The following is a 13,710-nucleotide window of genomic DNA, read 5'->3' as shown; positions in this document are numbered from 1 at the left end:
TCCAAGCCATGAATCCTCTTCGACCTTTGGTTCTTCTGAAAGTGTGGAGAACCTTCTGGGCAATGACAATATTGTAAGTGATTTGCCTTCCAGGAATAAAGCTTACTTGGCAGGGGCTAACTAGTTTACCCATCGGAGGCCTCAGTCTGTTGACAATGATTTTCGTGATACATTTGTAGATGGTGTTACACAGGGAAATTGGTCTGAATTGGGCCATAGAAAGGGGGTTCTGCACTTTAGGCACCAAGGTAATCAGTGTGCTGCCAAGACCATCAGGAATGTGCCCATGATCAAAACATTTTGCCTCTAGTTTGAAAACATCTTCACCACAGAGATTCTTAGCTGGAACATTTATTAACCTCACCCTTCTTCCCCTTAGAGCTTATGGCTCAAACCCCCTATACCACCAAGGCAGACAGATACGTCTCCTAGCCTTTGCATAAGCCTTTCTTCAGCAGCATGGCGAAAACCATTATAATAGCTCATACTTTGCCTTCACAACCGGCACATACAAGGCGCCTTGTCATCCATAATGCAAAAGGAATTCAGGCGGGATGGGGGCACTGCCCTCGCCTTGCGAAGAAACTGCAGTCCTAAGACCATAAATCATCGAGTTTCACCGTTGGCTCGGCCTGACCAGCCAGCCATCCGGATCGACAGGCACGCCCCTCGCAAGTCCTACCAGTAAGTGGAGTATTCTATAATTCTTTCGTCCTGTGCCCGCAGTGGACTTGAGTTATATAACCCTCCGTTCGGTCTGGCTAGTATAGTATCCTTCGCCTATTTGTATTTCTACAATCATGCTTACCAATATAAAACCGACTGAACAGGACAGGCAGGACGGCTTTGCGGAATGCTACCCCCGCTTGAAAGAGTTCGCCCATCATCTTTTCCCTTGCGGGGACATGTTACCATGTATCTAAACAGAGAAGCAGAAGAATAGGATTGAGATTGCCAAAGACCTTTTTTGGTAAGTCAAAAACAGTAGCAGTTGGGGACGCCTAGTCCATTATACTATAGTGGTCTTATATATAGTTAGTGCCGACAGGAATGGAACAGAAATCTCGTATATGAACTAATTTTAGTATATATAGTAGTGAAAAAATGCTTTCTTTGTTTGAAGGCTTCAAGTGAGGATCAAACCATCGCATCACCAAAAGGTGCTTGGGTGTACCTTAGAGCAACGAAAACGAAGACTTTCGAGAACAAATATTGGACTGGGAATAAAAAGGGGTAAAGTAAAGTCTAAGCGCATATGGCACAAAAAGGAAATCCGATTTCGGTAAGACTTGATCTTAATCGTAGTTCAGATTCAAGTTGGTTTAGTGATTATTATTATGGTAAATTAGTGTATCAAGATGTCAATATGAGGTCGTATTTCGGTTCAATACGTCCACCTATGAGACTTACTTTTGGCTTTCGTCTCGATACATGTATTATTCTACATTTTCCCAAAAGAACATTCATTCATTTCTTTCTTCCCCATCGACCACGACGACTGAAACGACGTGAAAAATCCAGACCCGGAAAGGAGAAGGGCCGGTGGTGGGCATTTGGGAAAGTCGGGCCGATCGAGTGTCTTCATTCAAGCGGCGATACAGAAGAAGAACAAAACGAAGTGAGAGACCGAGGGTCAGGGAAAAGAGTCGAGTCGATCAGGCTCGACGACCGGGAGAAGCAAAACGAAATTAGGATTTGGCCGAAAAAGAAGCAACGCTATGGATACCATGACCGATCACCATCGATAAAGAAGAATCTTTCTAAATCACTTCGGGTCAGCAGAGCCTTCAAGCATCTGAAATACGTCGGGGATGTAAATGGCATAGCGTTCCTGATAGAAAATGATGACCCCTTCAGAAAAACTAAGTTATTCAAGTTCTTTTTGCCAAAGAAGTCTTACTCCGACGGCTCGACGAGTCATCTACTTAAAAGGACCCTCCCTGCAGTGCGCCCCTCCTTCAATTATTCGGTTATGCAATACTTATTGAATACAAAGAACCAAATGCATTTCGACCCCGTCGTAGTTCTCGATCATTTCGTGGCACCGGGTGTGGCTGAACCATCTACAATGGGAGGAGCGAATGCACAAGGAAGAAGCTTAGATAAGAGAATACGTTCTCGCATCGCTTTGTTTGTAGAAAGCTCAACCAGCAATAAAAAGTGTTTGGCCAAAGCCAAAAAGAGGTTGACCCACTTCATTCGCCAAGCAAATGATCTTCGCTTCGCGGGAACAACAAAAACCTGTTGGAAGTATGCCCACAAAGCCACTCATTTGATGTAATAGCTTTTTGGAATACTTATTGTGTTAAACTTTTATATGTTTAATAGAGGGCAAAACTTATTGTTAATCACTATTTATAGTATCTTGTGTTTAAGCAATAAGGGAATCCAAGGAATGTATTTGATCTAAGAGACAAGTGATTTAAGTTAGTTAAATTAACGAGACCTTTCTCTTATGTTCATTCCTAAAACGTTCCTAGCCATAGGATTGCCAATTGGGCATTGACAATCCGCTAAGGTTAGTATGTGTTATGTCGACTCAAGCGTGAGTATGAACTAGTCTCAAGTCATTTGGTGTTGGACACTAAGGCAAACACATAGGTGCTCGAAAGAGTAATCGAGTACACTGAACAACGATCAAATGAGAGTTCGAACATACATGTCATGTGAGAACTCAATAGTTGCAATATGCAAAGTAGTCCTTTGACCTGAGGCATCATTGATGTCTAATGGTTAGGTCCTTGATCTTTGATTATGTCAACGGCATTCCATTGGAGTGTCCACGGCATTGTTGGGGTCAAGCTATCTAGTCATGTAGGCATATGAATGCACAACAAGGGATCTCTAACCTTCCATGATGGAAGGAGAATACTCTAAGATATGATTCGAGAGTCTTTGGCCAAAGCATATGAATATGACTAAGGAAGATGTTCCAAATCTTATTCAAATGAATCATATAGAGAAGTATCACATTGGATAGTAGACATGAAACAAACTATCACTTAAACAATGTGATTAAGAGTATTGTATTAGAGAAGGACCGTATTGCATTGTAGTTGTAACTGGATAGGTTCTCCAACCACTTCTACTTAGCTTGGGTAACCATGACATGCTGCTAGGCGTCACCCATGGTTTGTGGAAGCCCTAAAGATTAGCAAACACTAATTTAAGGGAGAATTGAAATGTGGTTTCAATTCACAATCGATCGTTAAGAGTAACATCGCCCACTACCTCGCTAATTGGAACCTAATGGATCGTACACCGAGTAAAGATATAAGTGAAGAAATTATATGAAATGGATAAGCAATTAAATGGTTTAATTGAAGAATGGATAGTTAATTAATTATACGAAACGTTCGTATTGGGCGTTTAAGTTAGTTTTGGGCTTCGGGGCACAAAAACGTTTTGGTCCACAAGGCCCATTATGTTTAAGTTGTATGACAACTAAAACAAAATGGGCAATTAAGCCCAATAACAACTAATGGCCGGCCATAAGGGTGGAGGGTAGTGAACTTGGCTTAATTGCAAGTTTGCCACTCCATTGTGAGGTGGTATAAAGACATCTTTATAGCCATTTCATCCTTAGGGTTTTTTCTAATTGAATTTGGGTGAAACAAACTCTCTCATTTTCTTTGAGAACAAATTACCTTAGGTGAGGAACATCTAGCAATCTTTCTTCCCTAAGTCATCCATTTCATCTTCACACAACATCTTTGGTGTGGAGACTTAGAGACACCAAACTTTTGGTGTTTTGGAGAACAAATCCTCAAATCCTCAAAGAAGAAAAGGAGCACTAAAAGGGAGAAAATCACAAGGAAGATCCAAGGAGCAAGGAGGTGACTTGAAGGCCCTCCACTTGGGTGAATCCCTTGTGCAATCAAGGATGAGCTTCAAGGGTAAAGAATCTCTAAATTCTTATTCTCTTTAATTTTGTTAAAGAGTCTTATGGTTCACCATATACTAGACTTTGAAAGTCATGGGTTTTATGAATTGTTTTTGAATGCATGCCTACTTTAAAGTGTTATTAGTTTGCATATGTATTCAAATGTTCTTACATGTTCTTAGCTAGGACAAAATTTTTCCTTCAAAACCACCATCCCGCTCTTTTCTTTTTTCGGTGCTACCTTTTTCTTTCCAAGGGATGGGGTTGGGATGTATAATAACCTTTTTTTTTAGGATGCCCGGGAACAACTCCTAGGTCAATTAAGGATCAAATTTTGGAACCTCATGGGTAAGGATAAGGTAATGGAATTGATAGAGAAATTCATAGACCTAGATAGGATAGGAGAATTGATAAGGGGAATAGAGATGATGATAGAGATTATACTGAGAAACAGACAAATTCTGTGCAAGTACAACTCTTATTTGAACGAAAAAAATGCGATCTTTGTTGTCTAATAGAACAAACACTAATACCTTAATTGAGTCGGTCAAGATCAAATCTGTTTATCAAAGTGCTTCTCCGATTGCTCAAGACATCTCTTTTCAACTGAGAAACAAAACAAGATCATTTCATTCCATTTTTAGTAAAATAGTGAAGGATATTCCATTAGTAATGAAAAATGGGGTTGAGGGGATCCGTATACGTTGTTCAGGTCGATCAAAAGGCACAGAAATAGCTAGAATTGAATGCTTAAAGTATGGAAAAACATCTCGTAATGTATTTAACCAGAAAATAGATTATGCTCCTGCAAAATTATCTACTCGTTACGGAATCTTAGGTGTCAAAGTGTGGATTTCATATAGTAAGAAAAAGTCCATATGATTATGATTTTTATAAAAACTTGTATTTCACTTTAAGTCCAGTTGAATATGAATATGGGCCAATGCCCATGTTCCACACAGTAATAAATGTTTCAACTATGTATTTGTATTTAAGCTTAACCCTCGTTATTGGCGTTGGCGCTTTTTCTTTACATAAAAAAAGGGAAATAGAGCTTTTGCCTGCCAGGCCACCTCTTTTTTTTTTGACTTTTACTTTGAATATGATTTTTATTTTGTTATGCTTAAACGACACCGTAGCCGGCTGCGACGGTAGAATTTCTTCTCCGGCTTCGGCGGTAGGTTTACATCCAGAGGTTCCCACCGACACCGGTGTTCCCCAAGGGGCACCAGTCCAGATTGATGAAATCCCGCCGGAAGTTCCGCAGCTATACCGGCCTTTAATGGGTGATGCTTTTCGGACGAGAGAACTTCATCTACGGTTAGGATTGTATTTCATGGGTCGAAACACTTGGCGGGATAACTGCGTATTGTTGGGGTTCTTGGAAAAGCAGGTGCTGGTAGAAAAAAAGATAGAAGCAGCATTGGTGCATGATGGATATAACCCGATTAGTGTTGTAATAAAAAGACACGAAATCCGGACAATCCTCTTTAACCACCCGACTAGGGCGAGCGTGCTTTCTGAACGTACCTTAGATAGTTTTTTGGACCAAATCGCAAGAAATGGCACTCGGCAGAGCATTTCGGGTGGTGAGAGCAATTCATAATTTTGATCTCTGGCTGTGACTCCTTCTTTCTCCCATTCTTTCCGTTGGTCAACAACCAACCACAGCTCTCTATAGTTCTTCACTACTCGTACAAGAAGGTAAGAACTACTTTTTTTCTGGAGGGAATCATTTTTTTTTCAATCAAGAATGCCTCAACTGGATAAATTCACTTATTTCACACAATTCTTCTGGTCATGCCTTTTCCTCTTTACTTTCTATATTCCCATATGCAATGATGGAGATAGAGTACTTGGGATCAGCAGAATTCTAAAACTACGGAACCAACTGGTTTCACACCGGGGGAACAACATCCGGAGCAACGACCCCAACAGTTTGGAAGATATCTTGAGAAAAGGTTTTAGCACCAGTGTATCCTATATGTACTCTAGTTTATTCGAAGTATCCCAATGGTGTAACGCCGTCGACTTATTGGGAAAAATGAGGAAAATCACTTTGATCTCTTGTTTCGGAGAAATAAGTGGCTCATGAGGAATGGAAAGAAACATATTAGATTTGATCTCGAAGTCCTCATATAGCACTTCTTCCAATCCTGGATGGGTGATCACTTGTAGGAATGACATAATGCTAATCCATGTTCCACATGGCCAAGGAAGCATCATTTTTTAATCTCACTATGACTTGGTCGTTAGGAAGAGATTCTTTCTCGATCAGAATAGTGGAATGGAAGGCACTACAAGAAAGATATACCCCTTTTCAAATCGCCCCGCGAAGACGGACGTTCAGAAAGGTTATCGAGATTATCAATCTTTTTAGTGGGGAGGAATAGTGCGGGAAGGGAGCGAGACCAAGCCAAGCCACTAGGAAAGTAAGCCCTTCCCACGTGTCAAAATGAATGCAGCCTCAACTAGAGAGATCAACCTGCGCCTTTGATTTAAGGACGCCGGTGGCGCGGAACGCACTAATCTACGACCAGCAAGTTTTCCGAAACTGAACTGAATAGAATTGTGACTTTCCAAAAATGCTTGCTGAAAATCAAAGAAAGAAGGTCCATTTTTCCACGTAGTTCGTCGGTTAAACCAATGATTCTCTTCTCAAAGTAATAGAGAGATCTTTTTCTAGTTAGACTTCTATCAATGCAGTGAAAGAACCACCCCTTCCTATTTGTTTGTCATGTCAGATAGAAAAAAAGAAATTTTAAGCCCTTCTTTACCACTTTAGGGGGTGGGGGTGAAGGGGGGTTTACATACAACTGAGGCAAAGTGGTTTATGATTGAATCTCAGAGGCATTCTGATCATTTGGTAGATCCAAGTCCATGGCCTATTTCGGGTTCACTCGGAGCTTTGGCAACCACCATAGGAGGTGTAATGTACATGCACCCATTTCAAGGGGGTGCAACACTTCTCAGTTTGGGCCTCATATTTATCCTATATACCATGTTCGTATAGTGGTACGATGTTCTACATGAATCCACGTTGGAAGGACATCATACCAAAGTTGTACAATTAGGACTTCGATATGGTTTTATTCCGTTCATCGTATCGGAGGTTATGTTCCTTTTTTCTTTTTTTTGGGCTTTTTCTCATTCTTTTTTGCCACCTACGGTAGAGATCGGAGGTATTTGGCCCCCAAAAGGGATTGGGGTTTTAGATCCTCAGGAAATCCTTTTTCTTAATACCCCTATTCTCCTTTCATCCGGAGCTGCCGTAACTTGGGCTCATCATGCTATACTTGCGGGGAAGGAAAAATGAGCAGTTTATGCTTTAGTAGCTGCCGTTTCACTGGCTCTAGTATTCACTGGCTTTCAAGGAATGGAATATTATCAAGCACCCTTCACTATTTCGGACAGTATTTATGGTTCTACCTTTTTCTTAGCAACTGGCTTTCATGGTTTTCATGTGATTATAGGTACTCCTTTCTTGATCATATGTGGTATTCGCCAATATCTTGGTCATCTGACCAAGGAGCATCACGTTGGCTTTGAAGCAACTGCATGGTACTAGCATTTTGTAGACATGGTTAGGTTATTCCCATTTGTCTCTATCTATTAGTGGGGAGGTATATGAAGGAATGAAACAGTGGATTGAGGAATGCAAGCTCGAAGACAAAGAGAATCGGGCTTTTCCAAAGAATTACTGCAGCTTTACCACTCCCTTTGATTTTCATATACAAAAAAGTATCTTCCACTTTCTTACCAAATCTCTCTTTATTCTGGCACATAAATGAAGGGATCGAAGAGATTATGGCAGATCATGTTCACCAAGTAATGACCCGAAATTTGATCTTGGTCCATTTGAGATTGTTCCTTTTAATCATAATCAAAGATGTTTTCTTGTCTCTCGTTTCTTCTCTAAACAAATTGAAGAACCTAATGGATCGAATGAATGGAAGAAGCTAATGTGCTACGTAGCTCAGGTTTACTTTATAGTAGGCCCCAACTCAATGATTGCCCAAGAATTAGACCAGAAGCGGTTTTATTTACTTTTTCTTTGAATAGGACACCCACCATTTACGAGTCCAAAGATTAATTGACAAGCGGGAGGAAACATTTCACTGCTAGCTACTAAGAACCTAATAGAACTCTTTTTTGAGAGTAAAGAAAAAGAAGCCAGAAGGTTATGAAATAAAGGTTTCAACGATTGCCCTTATTAACAAAAGCAGCCATAGATAGAGTAATATATCCAAACAAATCGAAGAACCTAATGGGAAGAAGCTAACGAAAATTTTTTTTTACTAGGGGTATGAAAAGAGTAGCTCCTCGTACGTGAAGCAAGTAGCTTTACTTCGTAACCTTACCCCTTTAATTTAAGCAAGTAAACTACCTTCCTTTAGCTTCTTAGTTGCTTTCCTTCAAAACCTAGCATAATCAATTAAAGGATCCGCTCCACCCTACCAACTTCCAGATGAAAGGTCTTTTCCGCGCTATCACAAAGTGCGGTCGGTGATCTTTCCCCTGCAATCTCTTAGTAGTAAGTCTCTCGAGTTGGAAAGTCCTGCGTAGCCCCTAGCCGGGGAAAAGAGCACATCTCGACTTGCTGACTTAGCCCTATTCATAAAGTCGAGTTACGCAGCTTCATCAAAAGATTGAAACAGAACTGCGCCGGCCAAAGTTGAAGGAGATTAAGTGGTTCTTCCTTTCATTTATATTTATAAATAAGATAGTCTACCAAGGTAATGTAATTAAAAATTCCACTTTCTTCAAGATAACATTGCGCTAATTACCCGGAAGTCAGAATAACATCTTCGGCCAGAATAGATTAAGTTTTGGTAGTAAACTACCTCTCTTTTTCTCAGTTACGGGGTAGCGAGGTTCGGAAGCAGGGGTGAACCCTTCTACTTTCTGTTCCAGTTGATAAGAGTTTCTACATAAGAGCCAATTGGTATTCCTTGCTTCTTTCAGAACCTTAGGCCTAGCCTCTTTCCATTGTTCGAATTACTCCATTTTACCAAAAGATTGGGCAGCAGGGACAAGGACCTTCCGATCCCACCCCATTTCCGGATGAGCAAGAAGAGGAATTCTCTAGAAGGAGGTAAGTTTGTGAAGCCTTTTATTAGGTGTATTATCGAACCCCTATTACTATTTAGCCAGTCTGTCTTCACAATAGAGTGAGTGAAGTGATCCAAAGAAGCAGGAGTCGGGGAGGTAGTTTTTGAGAGAAAATGAGCAGCCCTTCGGGAGGAAGCATATGTTGGATCACACAAGGGAAGACTCAGGGGCGGGGCCCTGGATTGAGCCGCTCTTACATACCCGGGTGGAGAAACCTGCTTATGTTCCGGTAGTTTAAGGGAGGTCAACAAGTATTAGTGTTAGTTATAATGCTGCATTGAGGCTACTTTATTGTGCTTAGGGTTAAGGTTAAGAAAGGTAGTATACTATATATGATTATTCGGATCGGGCGAAAAGCCCTCTCCCTTTCAGTCGGGGATGGAAAAGGCACTGCTTCGTTTCGTTCATCAATCTTTTCTCTTTGGAAGAATCGGGATGAGGCACAGCCTGTTTCAAAGAAGGTGCATGTATGTTTGCGAGGCTTGGCTTCTTTTCTTAAAGCGCCTCAAGAAAGGTCTTTAGTCTCATGTTTCGAAGGTGTACCCACATAAAGATTTGTAAGAAAGCAGACGTTGTTGACAACTAAGTAGTTTCCGGTCTCCTCTACTTCACTTCTGCTGCCCTCTTTAAAAGACTTTTTTTCTAACTTCTCTCTACGGAACCCCGAAAGTTCTGGTTAGAGAAATAGCTTTTCCAATCCCTCGTGAAGATACCACCAGTAATGAAGTTGTTCTCCTCCCCTAAATCTGTTAATTTCAGGGGGCTAGAAATAGAGAGTATAGAGGAAAGTTCTAGTTTCTGACAGCACAGTTGATGGAGCCGACTGACGGAGCTACAAGTTCAGGTTTATTATGAAACACCAAAGCCACTTTGAATCCAGTCTAATGGAAGTTAAGTGGAGCCTAAACTAGCATCCTCACCTTATGCTCCCAAAAGAACTCCCTGGCACTTTATCCCTTAAAAGGATCAAACAAAAAGCAGTCCCGTAAAAAGAAGACTAGAAAGAAGTCATAAAAAAGACTACAGCACATAGTCAAGCCCAGCTACTGAAGAAGTGATTGAAATATCCGGAGTCGGTGGGATGACTATGAGCGGAAGATGCTAGACACCGAAAGGACTTTGAAAATGACCGAAATGAGGAGCTATAGAGAGGCCAGAAAGGAAAAGGTACGAAGCAGAGTAACTAGCTAGTTGATTTAAAAGACATTCCTCTAGCCAGTCAAGAAAGCAATAGAGGTAAGATCAAAGCGGATGTATGAGGAGCGGTAGCGAATGGATTCCCGGGTTTAAGATTGGAGGTCATTTTTTATTTCAAACACCACCGGGCAGCAAGCTCCATGCTTCTCAGTAAACTTCTAGCCGTACCCTGTCCGCCAACATGCACTGTTCGGGGTCTGTCAATCCAATTCTATCCGGAAGAAAGACGAATAAGAAAGTGCATTATCATACGATATTTAGTCAATCAAGCTGAAGTTTTGTAGCACGGTTGGTAGCCAGTCTGTCAATCAAGGAAGCAAGCCAGTAGCAATCTACTCTCCTGTCTGTGAAAGGCACGGAGCGGCCTAAGTCAAAGAAGAAGAAGAAGTAGATGCGCATGAATCAATAAGAAAGAGCCCTCACGATACAGAAATCTTTGCTCAAGGAAAAGGTAGCTTAAGCGATATGAGATTGCACCCCAAGCAAGAAAGAAAAAGAATTTTTTGAGGCAGGTGGGAATTTCAACAACTCAAAGAAAAGGACTGCGCTCCACCACACCACTTCCAACACTCGAAAGAGATAAGGAATCTAAAATGAAGACAACTTCAGGAGGGGTTTAGACTGAGTCTTGAAGGAAGGAATTCCACCCTAAGCTAGGCTATTACACATCAAGGCAAAGACTATTACAAGACTGAAAAGAATGGGAGCAAACCCGCAAAGGAAAGAACTCACGAAACAAGAAGATAGATCGTGGAAGTCACACGCAAAGGCCAGGAATTAACCTTCAACTGGCTCTTGTTCTATATCTATGGTCGAGAACCGAGTGAAATATATGTCGTTGAAGATCTCAGTGGGGGCGAAAATCATTTAACCAGGTTATTTTACTTTATAGCATTAGTATAATCTGAATCTTAAGCATGATCAGAAAAGAAAGGCTTAAATGCATGCTCGATCGAATAGAGGACGAGAATCAGGCTATTACTGGTTAAGTTACACGAACAGCCGGCCTTATGCTTTTTCGGGATTTCCTTGCGCCCCGGGTAGATAATAATGACCGACCGGCGGCATCAAAATCGAGGTGTATGTGGGAATCAGAATTCAAACCCCAACCCTTTTCGGAAAGGGGAAAGCGGACTACTGGGAAAACATAAAGGAAACCCTAACCTACGTCAAAAGAAGGACATTATATTATGAATTCCCCGTTTCCGGAAGGCTGGCTCACTTTCTCTGACTTCGGTCGATTCTTTCTTAACTAGGTCCTCCTTCTTTGCTTAGTCGGGTGACTTTTCTAAGACTATAAGTCCTATTCATGCTTGTGAAAAAGAAAGAGGAAAAAAGCTAATTCAAGGTAGTGTCTTCCACCTATGAGCCGATCAGACCTTTTATGCACTCGCATTCATCCAGACCGAAGACATAGCCCAGCCCATCTAATCTCATGAAATCTAATTTAAGGGAATCCGCATCCGAGCTTGCATTATAATGTGCTAGAGACCCTTCCCCAGGAAGAAAATAAAGGCAGCAGCTCGGGAGCTTCTTTCGTGCGTGCTTGGCTTCCTACTGAGTTCGAGTGAGGGTCTTTCACCTGAAAGTTCTTGCTCTTCCACTGGTTACTAGCTTATGACCTGCGGGTGACTAAGGTTCTACCCTTTCTGGGGAATTTCTCTCTTTTTTTAACCAAAATTAGGCCGCCTTTCTTAGGTCTAATCATCGAAAGACGAAGACATAGGCTACGACTGGTAAATCTATCTTCCATAAGGACTTTCTCTTGCTCTTATAGTTGCTAATTCTACCTGCTCAAGAAAGCTTTCTCAATCTTCAATCTCCTAAGATTCACCGTTCACTGGCCCACTAAAAGCCTTTCCTCTACCACCAGCGACAACTAAGGCTTCACCCGCATTCGAGTTCTCAGTCTCACCTAGCGTAAAAGAGAATCGAATCCCTTAAGTTAACCGTTGTAAAGGAATCAAAAATTGAACCTTTGGTAAGATTCTTCCCCACACCCGTTCGGTAGTCTACTTCGGTTACAACACTATTTTCCCTCCGATCCGAGGCATAAGATAAGAGCAATCCATAGGACTCCTAATTCCAAAATGTAGTTATCAATTAAATTAAAAGAGGCAAGCGGATTGGATTTTTTTATTTAGTTATTGCACTAGTTCCCGAAACAAAGCGTTCCTGATGTAATGACTGCAAATGTTTCTCGACTCACTGAGAGTGAAAGAGCCGACCTTTCTATCGATTTTCTATAGAAGAACCTTGAGCTTTGAAGCAAGTGGTCTATGCTAGCTCGTTTTCGAGAGGAAGAGTTTGTTTTTCAATTCATGCTATGGTATCGGAATGTCTCCCATTAGGAGAAGTTGTATCAGAAACTTATTACATGCCAGCGCTACTGCTGTAGTGAAGGGCGAGGTCAACGGTAAGTGGACGAGAACCAGTAGATAATTCCACAACATCCACATTAGGAATGGAAAGACCTAGGCTGCTAGTGAGTGCAATGGGGAACGTTTTCTCTATTCATAGTAGGCACGAAGACCCTCGCAGACCCTCCCAACATTCGAATACGTAACATGATCTCCTTCAACCTGCTTTTCTGCTTATGGCAGAGTCATAAACTATATATATCACGGTGGAACTCTCAAAAAGCACTTTTCTAAGAACTGAGACTTGGAGCCTTCTTTCCCATCATTAAAAATACACTTTGTGTATTGCACCATGAGTAGTTCACTACCCCTTTTTTTATGGTGTAGCATCAGGTGAAATGTGAATGGTAAAAGGAAAAGTCTCCCATATGCGTCTCAATTTCGTTCATTTTTCCCTCACCCACCAGTCGAATCTAAGGGGACTATTCCCCTGGTCAACTACCTACTTCTCTCTCGATTTGGTTCATTGCAAGCAAGCTACCTTAGCGCAGCGCTCACACCTGCACCTGAATATCTCGTACCGAATTGGCTATTACGACCTGAGCTAGCTTGGATTGACAGTTCATTCCTAGCTGGAATCAATGTCTCATTTTCTTTTTCTTCGTAAGGAGGATCGCCTTTCTAGACTATCTTTTGGTGGTATGTATTGTATAAATTGTAATGTTATCGAACCCCGAGCATCTTCTTTTTGATCTAAAAATGGAAAAAGGGGTGGTCTCCTCCTATTACAGAAGAAAGTCTTTCTCTAAAGTTGCAACCTAGGATCCAGCTATGACAGAAGCCGGCCTTACAAGCTAAAAATGAATAAAGATCTCTTCTAATTGGGATACCCAGGAGTGCCTCCACATTCAAAGAAGGTGGAACAAACTCAACCATAAAGAATACGAAATAGGCGCTGACTGAATGAATATGAAGCAAAGAACCCGCTTCTAACCTCGTTTAACACCATGCTTCATCCGAAGCTTTCATTTGAGTAGTCACTATGCCCTACCCTATCGCTGAGTCTTTGGAAGCGATTTCAGTATCATTTCCATCCGAACCACTGACTTATTAAAAGAAATATGCGAAGATTCCATCTGGAGCTGAATCACTGAACAA

General features: G+C 41.4%; 2 protein-coding genes across 2 annotated transcripts; both read left to right on the top strand.

The window, feature by feature from the left end:
- The first annotated feature begins 5,354 nt into the window (after positions 1-5,354).
- Positions 5,355-6,299, top strand: LOC148691754 (Plant mitochondrial ATPase, F0 complex, subunit 8 protein). The gene is given in 1 exon segment (XM_088683331.1): positions 5,355-6,299. A coding segment is annotated over 1 exon segment (480 nt). The 5' UTR covers positions 5,355-5,636; the 3' UTR covers positions 6,117-6,299.
- Positions 6,300-6,547: 248 nt separating this feature from the next.
- Positions 6,548-7,514, top strand: LOC148691753 (Cytochrome c oxidase, subunit III). The gene is given in 1 exon segment (XM_088683243.1): positions 6,548-7,514. A coding segment is annotated over 1 exon segment (798 nt). The 5' UTR covers positions 6,548-6,716.
- Positions 7,515-13,710: the final 6,196 nt, after the last annotated feature.

This window comes from Pyrus communis, chromosome 13, assembly GCF_041283825.1.
Source record: "Pyrus communis isolate YQ-2024b chromosome 13, ASM4128382v1, whole genome shotgun sequence".
Classification (NCBI taxonomy): domain Eukaryota; kingdom Viridiplantae; phylum Streptophyta; class Magnoliopsida; order Rosales; family Rosaceae; genus Pyrus; species Pyrus communis.
The sequence above is the reverse complement of the archived record's forward strand: the minus strand, read 5'-3'. Positions and strand labels throughout refer to the sequence as shown.